General features: G+C 40.6%; 1 protein-coding gene across 2 annotated transcripts in view; it reads right to left on the reverse strand.

The window, feature by feature from the left end:
• Positions 1–1934: 1934 nt before the first annotated feature.
• commd8 (COMM domain containing 8) overlaps positions 1935–20680 on the reverse strand; it is a 38414-nt gene continuing 19668 nt past the window's right edge. The window contains exons 3-5 of one of the 2 annotated variants that reach the window (XM_033028103.1): positions 14891–15043; positions 11757–11912; positions 1935–2898 (exon numbers count right to left, since the gene is read on the reverse strand). In XM_033028103.1, the coding sequence (XP_032883994.1) occupies positions 2878–2898; positions 11757–11912; positions 14891–15043 (330 nt within the window). In that variant the 3' untranslated portion in view covers positions 1935–2877. Of the gene's footprint in view, positions 2899–11498; positions 11686–11738; positions 11913–14890; positions 15044–20680 lie in introns of those variants that run through there. The other variant, XM_033028093.1, reaches the window with a different exon arrangement.

Here is a 20680-nt window from a genome sequence, read left to right on the forward strand (position 1 = left end):
TGACTTGACTTGACTAGTTCTTGAATCACATATCCCGGGTAAAAGACTATTTATTCACAGGGGTTCTTTCAGGACAGCAATTAAAGATTAAACGTTAGCCCATTGATGATAGACATCAAGACCAGGCAACAGATACTGTATCAGGGAGAGCAATGAAACAGGATTTATCAATTAATAGGTTCTTCTGAGAAACATTATATAATTTGGTGTTTTCAATCATCAAAAAGTTGAACAAGCTCGGGAAATTCCAATCCAGATTTTAAAATTATTTATAGCTATCAAAAGGAGCAGCGTAGTGGTGCAGCTGGTAAAGCTGCTGTCTCACAGAATCAGAGACCCAGGTTCGATCCTGACCTCAGGTGCTGTCTGTGTGGAGTTAGCTCATTCTCCCTGTCATGGGCAATAGGTTCTTCCCCCAGCCAAAAGACATACGGATTTGTGGGTTAAGTGGCCTCTGTAAATTGCTGTAAAGTGAATAATATGAAACTGCTGTACATTCTGTAAAATAGCATAACATTGAATATTGTGAATGGGTGATCAATGGTCAGCATGGACTCAGTGGGGCAAAGGGCCTGTTTCCATGCTGTATCTTTCAATCAATCAATAACCGACCCCCTGAAGATTCTTGTGTTTCTTTACACTGCACAACGTTTTGGGTGACCATGGTTTCTCAGGCTGAGGACACAAGGCATCCCTTACAGTAACCTGTGAGTGGCAGTTGAGTCTCTCTACAATTACAATGGACAAATTCTAATTAGCACTTAGTAGGTATGTTAAAAAACTTACCTTCAGCGGCGCTGCAGTTCTGTCACTGGCTGTGTGCGCGACTTTGGCGCCTTTGGGGGGGGGGGGGGCGCGGGATTAAAATGCCGTTTTCTCCTGACTGTCCGAGATATATTTTATCGGGCTACTACCGGATGCTGAAAAATCGTTCTGACTGCCGTTCTCTGAAGTTTTTTTTTTAAAACGCGGGACAATTTAATTGCTGGAGTAAAATAAAAATCTACTAACGCCGTCAACGGGACGGATCTCACGTACGGGACAAAACATAAGGTAAGTCGTTTATTTTACATATAAACTTGCTTCTTGGGATTACTTTAATCAAAATTTAATCGGCAAAAATATGATTATGTAAATATACGAACCGGCAGTGTTTTTCCTGCCGATATGGAGTTTAAATTCACCGCAACCGCAACGTTCCAAACGATCGCGTTCCACAAAATCTCACTCGCAAGATGATTTAAATGGCCATTAATTTACGGGAATTAAACACAAAATTCCTTCCATTTGGCCTATAAATTCATGACAATGAGATTTTAAAATCATGTTATATTGTGAATTCGTGTGTGAATGTTATTTGGACACTTAGGCTATTTAAAAATATTATTTTCTTAAGAAATGGATAGATGTTTAGATTTAGTAATTGAATTTTGTAATTAGCTACAATTAGGTAACTAACTAATTACATGCTTTAATTTCAGGTCATCCAAGTAAGATTGTTTCATATTTGTTTCAGAATGCTTCAATCTATAATAACTGAAAATTTCATTCAGTTCTCTTAATTTTTAAGAAAGTTATGGGTTTTTGACTGTCCTCGATCACAGCTTTTGAGTGAATGGAAAAACAATTCCGAGTATGAAAATGGCCATAACTTTTTTAATACTGAAGATATGAAAGTGAATTGTGTCAAATTAAACTTATTTCCATGCTTTATCTGATGGGATAAATTGCAGACTTGATTTTTTAAATCTCAAAATTTTGTAACATTGCTACACTTAGGCCATTGCCTGGAATCACTTTCCACAGTCTTTTGGTACCCTGGACATCTATAGAACAGCCTACAGAGCAACAAAGCCTTAAATGAAGTACTATAGCTCCACTATGGATGTCTTGACTGTTAGTTCTAAGCGTTAGAAAAGCAATCCAAAAAGTACAGAATTGAAACAATTTATTACATTTTCATTTATAATGTTATCAAAAATTCTTAAAGTAATTAAAACGTTGAACAAAACATGTAAAAATGCATCTTGCCTTTAGCTTTCTTCTCTGCAACCAGCAGGTTTGCTGGACTTTGTTTCAGATTTAATGTGCCATAGAACCCAAGAGCTTAACGGCTGGTTGATCCCAGAAAGACGTAATTCTGACACTGCATTTCAAGGAACCACCATTTACCAGGAAAATCCAAGTCTTTATTTCAGAATTAGACCGGAATATTTAAAGCAATTTGCAAACATGCATAACAAATATAATGGAACAAATAGCTGAAAATGCATTAGTGAGCAGGTCAAATATCTTATAAATTGGAATATTGAATGAATAAACAATATGGTCTTCTTCTGGATATTTTTCCCAATTTTCTTTCCCATCTCAAAAGCTAATCATTCGACATTCAGTTGTGAAAATTGGGTCAATTCGTGCAAAAAAAAATCAAAAAAAAATCAGGTCCTGCAAAAATTCCAGTATTTTCAGTTTCACATCAGACTCAAATTCCTCTTCAGAACAATAAATGAAGAGCACAATCTCAGATTGTTTCAGTGATAGTTTCTTCTTGTGTCTTTCGTGAGTTTGGCAAAGAATATATAAACCAGCTAAAGCTCAGTCAGGAAATAAAGCACAAACTATAGTTGCAAATATAGCTTTACAGTACAACGCTATAATTGTCGCCAATTCGTGCGGAAATACTGGCCATACTTAACTCTACCGAGTTTCATAAAGTTAACAAGCACTTTAAAAGACAAAACAGGTTTTCATCAAGATATTGGGAGTTCTCCAGGCTTGATAACGTAACTTTTTACAAACTTTAATCTTCTTCACTTCAGTATCAGCACAAAGTTCAAGTTGCTCTCAGTCTCCATTGATGCTAACGGCCAAGTCCAGTCACTTTATTTGTAGAACAACCTGTCAAGAGAGAATTTCATAAATTTAAACTATTACCAAGTGTATATCAAGCAATTTCTAAGTTAACTTACTGTAAACAGGGTGGCACCGTGGTGCAGCGTTAAGGTTGCTACCTTGTTCCGCCAGAGACCCGGGTTCGATCCTGTCTATGGTTGCTACCTGTACGGAGTTTTATGTTTTCCCTGTAACTGCATGGGCTTTCACCGTGCGCTCAGTTTCCTCCCACACTCCAAAAACATGCAAGTTTGTAGGTTAATGGGCTTCAGTAAAATTGTAAATGATCCCTAGCGTGTAAGATAGTGTTAGCCGAAAGGTCTGTTTCCGCGCTGTTTCTGTAAAGTCTAAATCTCTATAGTCTAAAGTCAAACATATTAAGGAACCATTATAGTTTTTTCTGTTTAGGAAGCTAACTAATATAACAGTCGATCACGGTGAGAAGGATGTGTTATTTCTGGCCATATTCATTATATTTTAATGTATTTGTATACCACAAAAGCTGATGAATGAACTTTTGAATCAATTACTGAAACATTTTAGTGAAGCTGGCTGATGATATGGTTTGTGCCTGGTGACGCACAATCTCACCCTCAGCCATCTAGATTTCACTTGGTACCTATTAAATGATGGGTTGTCAATTTACATTGTAAAATTGAATCCCATACTGGTTCGTGACAGGATTGAACTTGCAGGGACCCCATGTAGAGTAATAAAAATCTGAAAGCAATTCACCCTGGGTCAGTGTCATACATCTCCTGAAGATCGTAAGTCAAAAATATTATCAAGTGCAATATAAACTTTTCATATTTTCTGTTCTGGCAAACAATGAATGTTAATTCTGTTCCATTTTTGCAGCATAAATATTTGTATACCCTTGCCAAATAGATCATTCTGTACCAAATTCATTTGAGATTGAAATTACAAGACCTCCACGTTCTGTTTACCAGTATTTTTTCTATGATTTTTCTACACCATAAAAAAGACTGCCAATATTAGATGCTTATTTCAAATGTACATTAACTCCACTACACCTAGAAAGGTTAAGAGCTCCAAAAAGTACATTAATTTGATTTGAAGTGATTTTCGCTTGTGAGGTCACAGCAAATTTACGAATCTCTGTAGTAATAAAAGTATTGGACATAGAGGTATTTCACATTTTGTGAAATTTCATGACAAACATTACAAGATATTTCATGATCTGACATAAATTTGCTTTGTTTCCCCATCGGAGATGTTTTCATTATTAATTTCTTGGAAATAAACCTGAAGAAAGTCCTTTTGTAATGAATGATCTTCACAGGTTCGGACCTTGATGGCAACCCGTTCCAAGGTTTATAGTATAAATCATTCTACCCTTTATCTCCTCCTAAAGGAAGGTCAATAAAGACGTCCAACATTTTATCTTATTCAAAGTCTTACTGATTAAAACAACTGCTTTAGATACTACTGATTCAAAACTGAGAGAACAAGCAATTTACAAGACAGTTATCTTTGCTAAATTGGCTATTTCCCAGAATATATTCCAATCACATAATATAATCCCCGTTGCAGGTCCACTACCGATTTTCCGACAACTAGTGGTCCAGCACCTCCTTTAATCCGGACAAAATTACAAAAGTGCACTTGAAGCCCCTACACCTGCTCCCCATCACCACCCCCTCCAAGAAATGTGGTGCCTAGGCCAGATGAGGTGGCCGATCTCAACCTCATCGGGACTTCCACGCAGATTTGCTCCTGCAGCCGGGGCTCTGGAATTATGGCCCAGCCGCAGCCAGCAGCTCCATTCCCATAGCAGACTTCCGAGACCAACTTTGTGGGCCGGTTTCTCGGACCATCGGCTGCTAGGCGGACTGTTCCGGTACCCTTGGACTCCTCTCACAAGCTGTGACCCCCGTTGGTCCAGCAAAACAGATAACCCAGAACGGCTCTGGAACAAAGGGTGCCGGAAAATCAATGGTGGACCTGTACTGATGAATATTAAAACATAAAAAGTAATTGTTTAAATAATCTTTAGTTATTGGATTCTAATCCTGTTTTGTTAACAATCTTGCACTTCTAGTAAAATTCCAAGAATGCACTATCCAGTTATTTAGAGTACAGGGATATGGCTCTGCTGCTCTTTGACTCTTTTCAGAGATGACGATGGTTCAACATCTGGCTCACCGATTGCTGATTCCCACTCTCTCTCTCGGACAGACCAGAGCTCAGGTTGCATCTCACCAGCAACCCCATCACACATCAGGGAATGGGTTCCCACGCTACCATCCATCTCACTGGGGACTCCATTACGCAGTAATGAATTCTGGATACACAGTCAGTATCTGTGAAATTAGTAGAGCTGACTCTCAAAGACAAGGCTTTGGTATCATCAGAAAGCCCATTCAATTTTATCAAAATATAGATGGCAATATATTCCAAACTAAGCAATGTGTTAAATGTCAACAGCAACCCCAAGTTTCCAACTGAAATACTGATGAAACATAGAAGATTCATGCCTGAACATTAATTATGTCACAAAACAACGTGCAATAGAAATGGAAATGTGTAATAGATAACTGAGTAACAAGGGAAATGTAATGGATTATATTAATGTACCTTCATCTCCAACATTCAAGTTCAAATCTATTTGAGATTGATGGAATTAATACAAGTATTCTGCTGTAGCATTGATCGCAGATATTCGGCAACTGTGGCAGGGTTTGAATGCCATCACCTCTGAGCACGCAACCTTGAGGTGCCACGTACTGATTGTTAATGAGGGTGTATTATTTCTGCCAATTCAAACAGATTGTGGTCTGTGGATGAGGAAGTCGAGGATCCAATTGCAGAGGGATGCGCAGAGGCCCAGTTCCGTGAGCTTGGTACCAAGCTTTTTAAAAAAAAAAATTTTAATCAAAGAATTACAGATGGCGATGAGTCAGAGAATAGAAGTGAGATCGACCAATTGACCAAATGGTGCCGGCACAATAACCTGGCTTTCAATATAATTTAAAAAAACTCAATGTCAGAACAACTCTTAAAAGTATGTGCATAGCAATCTGTGGTGTGAATTTGTGGAATGGTCTGGAACAGAAGATAAAACTTAGCACAAGTATATTCAGTTTAAAAAGATGTACAAAAACACTTGTTTAAAAGGATATTGGGATGAGGATAGGTGATTGTGAGTGGGATATTTGTTATACTGATTGTATTGGGAAGGGTGATTATAGAGTGATGGGTTATAAATATGACTAAGATACTGTATAGTATATGAGGGTTTTTTCTTTTCTTTTTCTTTTTTTCTTTTTTGTATGGCTTGGTAAATATTTGATTAGTGTTCAAATGTAAATAATTTGGTGTACATATAGTGGCTGGTGTACATATGGTGTACATATAGCTGCTAAATTTGTATAAGATAATTACAAGCAGTTGAATAAGGGGTGGGAATTAATATGCTTTGGCTTCTTCCTGCTCCTTTTCGGACACATATGATTTCATTTATTTATAGATATTGTTTATGACACTTTATAAATAGTTTTGTTTTGTTTTTTGTATGCTGTTTCACACTTGCTTTTTATTCATTTATTCTGTTTGAAATAAATAATAAAATAAAATAAAATAAAAAATATCAGTAAAACCAAAGAACTGATTTTGGACTTTGGAAGAGGAAGGATGAGGACCCACAATCCTGTTTATATCAATGGGACGATGGTGGAGAGAGTCAAAAACTTCAAATTCCTGGGCGTGCATATTTCCGAAGATCTTTCCTGGACCCAGCACACTGAAGCAATTATAAAGAAAGCACATCAGCACCTCTACTTCCTGAGAAGATTATGGAGATTTGGTATGTCAAAGAGGATTCTCTTGAACCTCTACAGGTGCACAGTAGAGAGCATACTGACTGGTTGCATCATTGTCCTGTTGGGCAACTTGAACGTCTGGGAGCGGAAAAGACTGCAAAAAGTTGTGACCACTGCCCAGTCCATCACCGGCTTTGACCTCCCCACCATCAAAGGGATTTATCAGAGTCACTGCCTGATCAGAGACCCACACCATCCTGGCCTCACACTCATTTCACTGCTGCCATCGGGAAGAAGGTACAGGAGCCTGAGAACTGTAATGTCCAGGTTGAGGAACAGCTTCTTCCCTACATCCATCAGGCTATTAAACACGACAACCTCATAAAGGCTCTGAACTACAATAGACTATTATTATTATTGTTGCATTGTTTTGTTTATTTTTTGAGGATGTATGTGTATATACTATGTTTGCATATTCTGTTGCGCTGCAGCAAGTAAGAATTTCATTGTTCTATCTGGGACACATGACGATAAAACACTTGACTCTCTTGACTCTTGATTATTGATAATCACCATCATTACTCAATGAAGCTGACAGCTGTTCTTGCTTAGTTTAATATGGAAACTAAACCATTGCTGTCAACGATTCAACAAACCCTCCCAAGGCTGAGCTGTTTGTCAGCTACCCCAATAGAATCAATAAAAATCACTTGAACTGTGAAGAATTTAAGCTATTACAAATTCCTATTGGATACCTTACACAATAAGGAAAAGTTTTTTTACACGCCATGCCATAATTACTACGTAGTAAACGGTGACCCATGAAAACAAATTTCATCTGCGTATGCTCCAATTTCCTCAGAAATATTTTATAATATGGAATTTTACAATATTACTTTATTTTTAACATATTCATATTTCAAGATTTGTCCGTTTCAATCTTTATTTAGCAACATTTAAAAAAGACAACAACCAGTTCTAAAACATTCACAATTCTTTTTTTTTAAATGGCAGCTGTATAAATCCAAATGCATAATTTCAACAAGCTGATATAGAAACAGATGATGACCTTTCATCTGAACGGTGTTAGCTATCTACCTATATTACTAAAAGTGTCATCTTGACCACTTCCTGTTGCACTGCATATTGATTTGAGAAAAAACGCTACCACTTACGGCTGTGATTTTTGGCCATCTTACTCAGAGTCCCCCTCCACTGGGCAGGACAAGAGGATTTTTCCCATCGATGAAAAATAAGTTATTAATGTTTAAAAAATGTTGAGATTCTCTCTACTGTCAATCAACCTCAAGTAGTGCAGAAACAGGGTACACAACAGGCTACGTGTGGCACGGCCTGATTGGACGGGTTAATGATTGGCTCACAGGAGGGGGTAAGGCACAGTCTTAATGGATGAGAAAGGCCATAAAGGACCATATCGTGAAGGCTGCCAGGCGATCGACAATAGGTCACCACCCGGGAGTGTTCTTTGCTGTATACTCGTTGTTTGCGAGTGCGTACGTGGATACGCGAGTCTATGTGCCTTATTTTGTAGTGTAATAAAATATTTTGTTATAGAAACTCTGTGCATGAATCCGGTGATTTATCGAACATAACAATGTTCGAGAGACTCCAATTTCAAATTCTACGATTATAAGCTAATGCAGGAACAGTAACAATACTTGAGACGCAACTGAACAAGTATCTGAATGAGCAGACGTATAACACACGCTTGTGGGTTCAGTATAGATTGGCATGATGGTCAGCATAGACACGGTGGGACAAAGGGCCTGTTTCTATGCTGTACAACCTCATTACTCTAATTAGGCCGAAACTTTCTTCCAATCACTAAATTAAACACTCACTAGCAAGTTGCAATCTATCCCCCGAAGAAAAGTATTGGCCACTAACAAGCAAAGGCAGCAAATTTCTTAAAACACATATGAAAGTTGATAGAGAGCTGCAATCCTCACAAGTTTGTCAAAGGAAAGGTTCAAATCATCAGACAACTTAGTGATTCGTGATGCACAACCTCTCTTGACCTCACCATAAATTGTTGAACAATTTATAAATGAATAACAATGTATGACGTAATATTACTTTGATAACACAGCTAAACTTCAAAAATTGTTTTGAATTCTTGGCATTTAAACTCGGACTGTCGAACAAAAAGAGCTCAGCATTTCCCCATTCAAAGACTTCAAGTAAAGCTATTGTACATCCCAGAGCATGACTGATGTCCATGTTTTTGTAGATTAAAATGGTGAAAGAAAAGGAAACATTTTCTACAATGCTTCGTTTCAATGTTATAACATAAACCATGAGAACTATGCAATGCAATGTGCAAGTAAGAGAAGCTGAGAATGTAAAGTTGTTAAGGACACAACATAACGCTCCACCAGTCATAGTTTTCTAAAGCACGATTTACACCAAACTTCTCAGATTCCAACTAATGTTAAACATACTTTTTTTTTGCATTATGTAACAAGATTTAAAGCCCTGTCCCACGGTACGAGTTCATTCCAAGAGCTCTCCCAAGTTTGCCCTGATTCGAACTCGCAGATTTACGGTAATGGCCACTCGTCCGTACTCGGGGCTCTCGTGGACATTTTTCAATCAGGAACAGTATAAAAATTAAAGGGAAGAAGTACAACATAGCAAAGATGAGCGGGAAGCAAGAGGATTGGGTAATGTTTAAAGAACAACAGAAGTTAACCAAAAAGATAATACGGGGAGAAAAGATAAGGTACGAAGGTAGGCTAGCCAAGAATATAAAGCAGGATAGTAAAAGCTTCTTTAGGTATGTGAAGAGGATGAAAATAGTTAAGACCAAAGTTGGACCCTTGAACCCCGAAAAAGGTGAATTTATTATGGGGAACAAGGAAATGGCAGATGAGTTGAACAGGTACTTTGGATATGTCTTCACTAAGGAGGACACAAACAATCTTCCTGATATAGTGGTGGCCAGAGGATCTGGGGTGACGGAGGAACTGAAGGAGATCCACATTATGCAGGAAATGGTGTTGGATAGACTGATGGGACTGAAGGCTGAAAAATCCCCAGGGCCTGATGGTCTGCATCCCAGGGTACTTAAGGAAGTGGCTCTAGAAATTGTGGATGCATTGGTGATAATTTTCCAATGCTCTATCGACTCAGGATCAGTTCCTGTGGATTGGAGGGTAGCTAATGTTATTCCACTTTTTAAGAAAGGCGGGAGAGAAAACAGGGAATTATAGCCCAGTTAGCCTGACATCGGTGGTGGGGAAGATGCTGAAGTCAATTATAAAAGATGGGATAGCTGAACATTTGGATAGCAGTAACAGGATCGGTCCGAGTCAGCATGGATTTACGAAGTGGAAATCATGCTTGACTAATCTTCTGGAATTTTTTGAAGATGCAACTAGGAAAATGGACAAGGGAGAGCCAGTGGATGTAGTGTATCTGGTCTTTCAGAAAGCATTTGATTAGGTCCCACATAGGAGATTAGTGGGCAAAATTAGGGCACATGGTATTGGGGGTAGAGTGCTGACATGGATAGAGAAGTGGTTGGCAGACAGGACAAAAAAGTAGAGATTAACGAGCCCCTTTCAGAATGGCAGGCAGTGACTAATGGGGTACCGCAAGGCTAGTTGCTGGGACCGCAGCTACTTACAATATACATCAATGATTTGGATGAAGGGATTCAAAGTAACATTAGCAAATTTGCAGATGACACAGAGCTGGGTGGCAGTGTGAACTGTGAGGAGGATGCTATGAGAATGCTGGGTGACTTGGACAGGTTGGGGGAGTGGGCAGATGCATGGCAGATGAAGTTTAATGCGGATAAATGTAAGGTTATCCACTTTGGTAGCAAAAACAGGAAGGCAGATTACTATCTAAATGGCGTCAAAATGGGAAAAGAGGAAGTACAACGGGATCTGGGGGTCCTTGTACATCAGTCTATGAAAGTAAGCATGCAGGTACAGCAGGCAGTGAAGAAAACAAATGGCATGTTGGCCTTTATAACAAGAGGAATCGAATATAGGAGCAAAGAGGTCCTTCTGCAGTTGTACAGAGCCCTAGTGAGACCACACCTGGAATATTGTGTGCAGTTTTGGTCCCCTAATTTGAGGAAGGACATTCTTGCTATTGAGGGAGTGCAACGTAGGTTTACAAGGTTAATTCCCGGGATGGCGGGATTGTCATATGCTAAGAGAATGGATCAGCTGGGCTTGTACACTCTGGAGTTTAGAAGGATGAGAGGATATCTCATTGAAACATATAAGATTGTTAAGGGTTTGGACACGCTAGAGGCAGGAAACATGTTCCCGATGTTGGGGGAGTCCAGAACCAGGAGCCACAGTTTAAGAATAAGGAGTAAGCCATTTAGAACGGAGACGGGGAAACACTTTTTCTCACAGAGAGTGGTGAGTCTGGAATTCTCTGCCTCAGAGGGCGGTGGAGGCAGGTTCTCTGGATGCTTTCAAGAGAGAGCTAGATAGGGCTCTTAAAAATAGCAGAGTCAGGGGATATGGGGAGAAGGCAGGAACAGGGTACTGATTGGGGACGATCAGCTATGATCACATTGAATGGCTCGAAGGGCCAAATGGCCTACTCCTGCACCTAATGTCTATTGTCTATTGACTTAGATGAAAAGACAAAGTGCAATGCATCCAATTTAATAATTCAATTTAAAGTATTTTTGTTGTTTAGATAAATGATGGATCCTGCTCTCTGATCCTAATTTCTAAATGCGTGTTCAAGACTGCTTGGTCATTCTAGGGCTAGGCAATAAACAGGTTATTTCACATGAGTCTTCAGGAAACAGTGGATGTTGATAAACTGCCAGTTTTGTTATGGTAGCGCATTGTCGTCATGTCAAGTAGACCTTGTCATCGCGCTCACATTTGTACGGTGGATTTATGAAAACACTGTTTCCCATTTTACAATGCAATCACATAAAATTGAGCACTGGGTATGAAATATTACATTTGTGCACCTTCAAAGTTCAACTGAAATTCTACATTCAGAAAATTAGTACACTGGGACCAATTACAAAACATAGTCAGCAAAATACATGTGCAGAGACAAATACTTTAAAACTACCTTATTTGCTGCCTCCAGGGAGTGAATTAGTGTTTGCAGCTCTTCTTTGTCCATCTCAATGGTGACAGGTTTTAATACTCCATTTTCCTTGACATTGAGGTCAAGGTTCAGCAGTGGTGTTTGAAGAAAAGCAATCTTATCACTTGAAAGAGGTAACTGTAATACAAACAAGTACTACATTAAATATACATTTAGCTTTCCTTTTGATTGAATTCAATGGATTAAATATAGTTTGTACATTTTCGAAGTACTCAAAAGTATACAAGCTGACTTTAAATTCTGCATACAACACATCCAGCATCTTCTAATACTAATGGCTCAGTACTAGAGCTGCTTTGGAAAAAATGACTATTTAGGCAGGGATCCAGCAGTTTAAAGGCCAAACATTTTCTTGTGAAAATAGAACTTTTAGTTTATTCAGTTACGGAGGTGTTGATTAATGAACTGTTAATGGAATGTCCTTGTAATTGTTTTGATGTGAAATAAACACAAAACGTCATTATTATGTTACATTAGATTAAAACTTAATACCTCAATATACGAGTAAAAAAGTTGCTTTTGATTGTATTCAAATCCACTAAAGTCAATTGAAATGAGATAAATATTTGATCTGAAGTTTTCTTCAGGAATATGTTCAATTGATGACAATTTTTTTTTCAAATATACACTTCAGACCCAAGCAATTTATTTTTTGCAGACAATAATAGTTTACCATGCCTTTCATGAAGATCAGTCAATTATGATTGCAATTATCAACCCTCTGGTGCACAGCTCATTGAGTTCTGAACTAAGGCACATTGTTGCAAATTCAAAATAGAAAAATCATATTCTGTTACAAATATCCTGTGGGTGCATTCAGGATATAAAATCTAAGCAGTGCAGCTGGCACCTTTCAATCTTTAACATGAATGTTTTCAGCTCCCATTATCTCATAATTAAAATCATATCCTCGCCTTCAAAGTTCTTCAGCCCACAATGTCTGTACCGAACAGGATGCCAAGACCAAATCATATCTGTCTGCACATAATCCATATCCCTCCATTCCTAACATATACACATCCCTATCCACAAGTTTCTTAAATGCCACTATGGTATCTGCCCAAATCACCATCCCTCGCACTCACCACCCTCTGCGTTAAAAAAACTTGCCCCTCACATCTCCTTTAAACTTTGCCCCTCTCACCTTAAAGCTTTGCCCTCTAGTATTTGATTTTTCCATCCTGGGAAAAAGGTTTTGACTGTCCACCCTATCTATATCTCTCAGGATTTTATATACTTCTATCAAGTAAATTTTCATCCAGCAAACCTTTCATCGTCCAAAAGTACACAAAGTACAGGAGTACCTCTGGATCAGGCAGCATCTATGGAGAACATGGATAGGTGACATTTCAGGTCAGGGCCCTTCTGACCTGCTGAGTTACTCCAACATTGTGTGTCCTTTTGTGTAAACTAAAATCTGCAGTTCCTTGTTTCTAACTTCCTCTTCATCCATTTTCAGAAAAAAGGATGCAAGATATTCAGGATCAGCTTAGTCATAACTCCGAGGCACTAATTTGCAACTAGTGAGTTTATCAATAAGATTTAAGGTAGGGTTACTTGTCCTTGTGTCTTCCCTCTAACATTGCATCGCCATTCTGGCAAATTGGATCTTGAATTGGATCAGTGACAGGATACTGTAACAGTCAAGAGGTGTTTGTGCAATTGGTAGCTTGTGACTAATGGTGTACCACTGCATTTCATTGGCTATATTTAAGAGGGAGTTAGATGTGGCCCTTGCGGCTAAAGGGATCAGGGGGTATGGAGAGAGAAGGCAGGTACAGGATACTGAGTTATGTGATCAACCATGATCATATTGAATGGCGGAGCAGGCTCGAAGGGCCGAATGGCCTACTCCTGCACCTATTTTCATAGAAACATAGAAATTAGGTGCAGGAGTAGGCCATTCGGCCCTTCGAGCCTGCACCGCCATTCAATATGATCATGGCTGATCATCCAACTCAGTATCCCGTACCTGCCTTCTCTCCATACCCTCTGATCCCCTTAGCCACAAGGGCCACATCTAACTCCCTCTTAAATATAGCCAATGAACTGGCCTCAACTACCCTCTGTGGCAGAGAGTTCCAGAGATTCACCACTCTCTGTGTGAATTTTTTTTCGATGTTTCTATGTATATATATTTAAAATCTGGATGCAGATGAAGGACTTATGATGACCAGGTTTATAGTTGATCGTAGGGAGGGTAGCCTTCAGTTGCAGAAAATCATTTATTAGTTCATAAAATGGTCATAGGAAGGCACGATCAAATTTAATCCTGAAAAGTCTAAGGACCAACAAGGCTAGGATACACAAAATGAATGGAAGGGTTTCAGGAGTATTGAGGAACAGAAGAAGAACCTGGGTGTACAAGTCCAAGGATCCCGAAAGGCAAAAGCAAAAATGGATAAGTTGGTGAAGATGACGTACAGGATACTTGCCTTCAGCATCCACCTTATCAGCTGTAACATGAGGTTGTCTACAGGTAGGACATGGCGGGAGTACTGTGTGCAGTGCTGCTCACCCCAGCAAAGGAAGGATGCAATTGCACTGGTGGATTGCAGAGGAGATTCGTCATGTCTTTCAGTGATGAGGAGAGACTGGAGTGGCTGGGTTTGTTTCCCAAGGCAGAGGGGAATTCTCACTAAGAATTCTAAAATTATGAGCAGCATAGAAATGGTAGATAGTAAAAAAAAAACATTTCCCCTTTGCATAAGTGCCTGCAAACAGGGGACACATTTTAAAGTTAAGAGATAGAAGCTTCAGACGGGATTTGATGAAATTTTTATCCCTCACAAAAGGGAAGTTGATATCTGGATTGCACCTTATGGTGTAAGGTGGAGGCATGTACTGTCACAACATTCAAGTGGTGTTTAGATTAGCATGAAAGCCTCATAGTATTGAAGGCCAAGGTCAGTGGGGTCCAAAATGTAATTAATATAAGTGTAACTAATGCCTGGCAGACATGTTGGGCCAAAGGACCTGATTGCATGCCATATCAACCCAAACATTAATGCAGCAATATTATTGGGAAGGAACCTTTGCTTTAAAAAAAATGATCGTACAGTAACCCAATAGGCACAGCCCGTTTATTGCAATACCTTTAGCTGCCAATCAAAATCCTGTAGTTGAGCAGATGTCACACTATTGGTGTTCTCAATTAATGCCCATCTGAGCTCCTCTTTTCTCGCTTTTAAACAGTTAAAAATTGCTTCTTGATGGGCTGCACTTAGTCCATCCAGTTGCTGTTGAACCTTAAATAAAAAAAACAAGTTATGTTTTAATGACTGAACATAATATAAATCATATGTCAGAACTGAAATTAATTGCCTTACTGTTAAATTAAAACTTTAAAGCCTTAAAGCTAATATTCTAGTTAAGGGCCTGTCCCACTGTACGAGGTAATTCAAGAGTTCTCCCGAGGTTTCCCCTGATTCGAACTCGGGGAATGTCCGTAGCGCGTCCGTAGTTCGTGGATATCTCGTAGCGGCTAGCAATGCTAACGGTAGGTACTCGGGAAATCCGGTAAACACGTGATGTTTTTTCAACACTGCAAAAAATGTCCACAAATAAAAAAATACTCGTGATGAAAATAATTGTTACTTTCTACTCGTACGAGCCGCTATGAGATATCCACGAACTCCTACGGACCCGCTACGGACATTCTCCGAGTTCGAATCGGGGGAAAACTCGGGAGAACTATTGAATTACCTCGTACAGTGGGACAGGCCCTTTAGAAGACAGTTCAATACTAGACTTTGTGGGACCCATTGGGTCCCATGTTCACACGGGAGGGCTGGTCCCCCAACGCAATATTCCACCTCTCCACCAATTCCAATATTGGTGGCCAGTGGGGGGGCTTTCTGGAGCGCAGGTATGGGTTCTTGAGGTGGCAGCTCAGTCCCTCAAGCCTGATCTCTGGCAGCTCACTCACGGCTGGTGGGCTGGCAGTTGACTCATGACTATTCGTTGAAATTCCATTTCAAGCAGGGTGCAAGTCCACCAAATTCAAATCCATGTTCCTACCATTTCAAGCAGGGTGCAAGGCCACCAAATTCAAGTGCAGTTTCTTACCACTATGAGCAGGGTACAAGGCCACCGAATTCAAGTGCAGTTTCCAACCACTTCAAGCAGGGTGCAAGGCCACCGAATATAGTGCAATTTCATACCACTTCAAGCAGGATTCAAGGCCGCCAAATTCAAGTGCAGTTTCATTCCATTTCAAGCAGGGTCCAAGGCCACCAAATTCAAATGCAGCTTCATACCATTTCATGCAGGTTGAAACCACCATAAAACCACACAAAACACCAAACTCACAGTTCAGTAGACATTCAGTGTGTTCAGTTGATTCACAGCTCAGACAGAGTCGTGACCTCTCCCTCCCCCATCATGCAGAGACTGAGCCACACCCACACCTCCGGGTTTCATAACCCCTCCCCATCCCACTGGAAAAGGTGAGGCTTTCAGGGCGTGATTGACAGGAGAGAGATTCTCAACATTTTTTAAACACTAATAACACTTATATTTCTCATTGATGGGAAGAATTCTCTGCACCTGCTAAGCGGAGGGGGGACTGAGTAAGATGGCCAAAAATCACAGCCGTAAGTGGTAGCGTTTTATCTAAAAATCAATATACAGTGCAAACAGGAAGTAAGTGCATTTGCAGTAGTGCCTTTTAACTTCAAGCCAAATCACCCAAGCTGCCATTTGCAGTAAGCAGTGCCTTTCAACTGCATGCCACCATTTGCAGTAAGTAGTGCCTTTCAACTTCAAGCCAATGCACCCACACCACCATTTGCAGTAAATAGTGCCTTTCAACTTCAAGCCAAAGCACCCAAGCCACCATTTGCAGTAAGTAGTGCCATTCAAGCCAATGCACCCAAGCCTCCATTTGCAGTAAGTAGTGCCTTTCAACTTCATGCCACCATTTGCAGTAAGTAGTGCCTTTCAACTTCAAGCCAAATCACCCACCACCATTTGCAGTAAGTAGTGCCTTTCAACTTCAAGCCAAAGCACCCAAACCACCATTTGCAGTAAGAAGTGCCTTTCAACTTCAAGCAAAGCACCCAAGCCACCATTGGCAGTAAGAAGTGCCTTTCAACTTCAAGCCAAATCAACCGCCACCATTTGCAGTAATTAGTGCCTTTCAACTTCAAGCCAAAGCACCCAAGCCACCATGTGTAGTAATTAGTGCCTTTCAACTTCAAGCCAAAGCACCCAAGCCACCATTTACAGTAAGTAGTGCCTTTCACTTCAAGCCAAATCACCCAAGCCACCATTTGCAGTAAGTAGTGCCTTTCAACTTCAAGCCAAAGCACCCAGGCTACAATTTGCAGCAAGTAGTGCCTTTCAACTTCAAGCCAAAGCTCCCAAGCCACCATTTGCTGTAAGTAGTGCCTTTCAACTTCAAGCCAAAGCACACAAAACAACCATTTGCAGGCTGTGCCTTTTTACTTCAAACAAACCATATTTTTATTTTCAAACCACATTAAGGGTACTCATAGTTGTGTAGACATTTGTTCAGTATTATTCAGAGCTCATAGACGTGACCCTTGGCTTCATCCACCTTGCAGAAACCGTGAGGCACACCACTTCCTGGTTTTATAGTCCCTCCAGCAGGTGCAGCAGAGAGAATGGTGATTGTTTTAAACTTCAAGCCAAAGCTCCCAAGCCATCATTTGCAGTATGTAGTGCCTTTCAACTTTAAACAAAAGCTCCCAAGCCACCATTTGCAGTAAATAGTGCAATTCAACTTCACCCCAAAGCACCCAAGCCACTATTTGCAGTAAGAAATGCCTTTCAACTTCAAGCCAAATCACCCAAGCCACCATTTGCATTATGTAGTGCCTTTCAACTTCAAGCCAAAGCACCCAAGCCATCATTTGCAGTAAGTTGTGCCTTTCAACTTCAAGCAAAGCACCCAAGCCGCCATTTGCAGTAAGTAGTGCCTTTCAACTTCAAGCAAAAGCACCCAAGCCACCATTTGCAGTAAGTAGTGCCTTTCAACTTTAAGCCAAAGCACCCACGCCACCATTTGCAGTAAGTAGTGCCTTTCAACTTCAAGCCAAAGCTCCCAAGCCACCATTTGCAGTATGTAGTGCCTTTCAACTTCAAGCCAAAACACCCAAGCCACCATTTGCAGTTAGTGCCTTTCAACTTCAAGCCAAAACACCTAAGCCACCATTTGCAGTAAGTAGTGCCTTTCAACTTCATGCCACCATTTGCAGTAAGTAGTGCCTTTCAACTTCAAGCCAAAGCACCCAAGCCACCATGTGCAGTAATTATTGCCTTTCAACTTCATGCCAAAGCACCCAAGCCACCATTTGCAGTAAGTAGTGCCTTTCAACTTCAAGCCAAAGCACCCAAGCCACCATTTGCAGTTAGTGCCTTTCAACTTCAAGCCAAAACACCCAAGCCACCATTTGCAGTAAGTAGTGCCTTTCAACTTCAAGCCAAAGCTCCCAAGCCACTATTTGCAGTAAGAAATGCCTTTCAACTTCAAGCCAAATCACCCAAGCCATCATTTGCAGTATGTAGTGCCTTTCAACTTCAAGCCAAAGCACCCAAGCCACCATTTGCAGTAAGTAGTGCCTTTCAACTTCAAGCCAAAACACCCAAGCCACCATTTGCAGTAAGTAGTGCCTTTCAACTTCAAGCCAAAGCTCCCAAGCCACCATTTGCAGTAAGTAGTGCCTTTCAACTTCAAGCCAAAGCACCCAAACAACCATTTGCAGGTAGTGCCTTTTTACTTCAAACAAACCATATTTTCATTTTCAAACCACATTAAGGGTACTCACAGTTGTGCAGACATTTGTTCAGTGTTATTCAGAGCTCAGAGAGACGTGACCCTTGGCTTGATCCATCTTGGAGTGACTGAGTGAGGTACACCACTTCCTGGTTTTATAGTCCCTCCCTCTCCCTCCAGCAGGGGCAGCAGAGAGAATGGTGATTTTTTTTAAAACATTAATATCTCTCTGATTTGTCATCAATGGGAAAAATCCTCCGCACCCGTAAGGCATAGGGGGGCTCTGAGCGAGGTGGCCAAAAATGACGGCCGAAGGTCGTGGTGTTCTGTCGGAAATCGCAGCACAGTGGGCCAAAAGCGGTCAAGATCAGAGATTTAGTAATATAGATTAGAAACACAAAACTATGTCATGGCAGAAAGCCAACAGAAATGATTTTGAATTGTTTCAACATTGACCAGACAGAAAAACCAAAGATGATAAAGGTTCCTCCTCTGCTGGAAATGTACTTGGTTATATATCCATACATTCCATCTTTCCAGTTAATGAAATGCCCAGGAAATTACTAACATTGACCTTCCATGTACTCAATCTATAACACAATAAAAATGTTAACATCTCATGTCCGCAATAACAGTATTAATACTGTGCTCTCGTTCAATAAGTGAGGTTTTTGACTTCAACATTCTTTATTTGGATATTTAATCAATGGTTCCAGTCTATAATTTTACAAACATGGAGTCTTAGCAGGCATTTTAATTTTAGAAAGGCATTGAGATTTATTCTTCTGTGGAATGAGTCTGACAAGCCCAGAATTCATGTCCCACCCTTATTGTTCTGAGAACGTGCTAAGCTCCGTGTTTGGTACATGCAGTATTTTTTAACTCCAACTGCAATACAAAAACACAAGGAAAGAGTAGATCACCTGGCTAGTCAAGCATGTCTAACTATTCAATATAATTATGGCTGTTCTGCTCAACCGCTCTTCAGTGCCAGAACCACTTAAGCGGCCTTTTCACGGGGCGACTTGACGCAAGAGTTAACCAGAGTTTAACATCGTGGGAACCTCGTGCGATAACAGTACGGCATTCGTGGACCACCGTGGACCACCGTAGCGCTAACGGCAGGTAATCGTGTATCTTGGTCACTCGGGAGAAAATTCAAGAAAGTTTGAATTTCTCCAAGAGTGACTTATACACTTGTGGTTGAGCATTGCAACATTATATGGACGTAGTGGCCAGTGCGATATCCGTAATAACTCTTGCGGGTACCGTGGGAACTCCTGCGAACGGTGAACCCGGAAGCTGGACAGAGGGGACAGAAGGTGAGTACAAAAGGTGGTCTCAATATCGACAAGGGAACATGTGTCCTTCGAGGACGTCCCACCTAATTGCCATTGTTGGATAATCTTTTTAACAGGAACACTTGCAGAGATGGCTCCCAGAAAATCTCAAAGAAAGGGGGTAAAGCGTGTCAGAGATGTTTTTGCCATGTTGCTCTATTCAGTTTCTATATTGTTTCAGTTTCTATATCTATATTGTTGTTCTATTCAGTTTCCCAGGGGGTCGGGACGGGACTGGAGTTGGGAGGGAAAGGTGGGGGAGTCGAGGGAGAGGAGGGGGAGACAGATGGGGGTGTCTTCATTTACTGGCGGCGGGTGTCTGTCACTGAAACAGGCAGGTGAGATTTCACATCCACCTTGTGTGTGCCTCTCTCTCTCTCTCCCTCCCTCCCTCTGCCTCTGTGAGTGTACGTCTCTTTCTCCCCCTCTCTCACACACAGTAAGACCGAGGTACTGTGCTCAGTCCATCTGTGTCCAGGGCCGGCGTTAAGCCGATTTGACCGATTGCTCCCAATTGGGCCCCGCGCCTAATGGGGGCCCCGCACTAATGTTCAGTATTTCGTACGGAAATACGAATTCTCTTTGTTAAATAAAGATTTTTTTTAATTCGCCATCCGGATTTTTTTTAAACGAACATGCATAACAACCGCTGCACGGCCATCATACACAAAGGATTTGTTAACTAGTGCTGTTAGCACTTCTTAACGGTAAGTAGTTAACACCTTGTTATGCGATGTCATGAATCTGCATCTATCCACATTCCTCAGTAAATGTTATAGTGTTTTGAACAAGTATTAATGACGCCG

Source organism: Amblyraja radiata, chromosome 1, assembly GCF_010909765.2.
Source record: "Amblyraja radiata isolate CabotCenter1 chromosome 1, sAmbRad1.1.pri, whole genome shotgun sequence".
NCBI lineage: Eukaryota > Metazoa > Chordata > Chondrichthyes > Rajiformes > Rajidae > Amblyraja > Amblyraja radiata.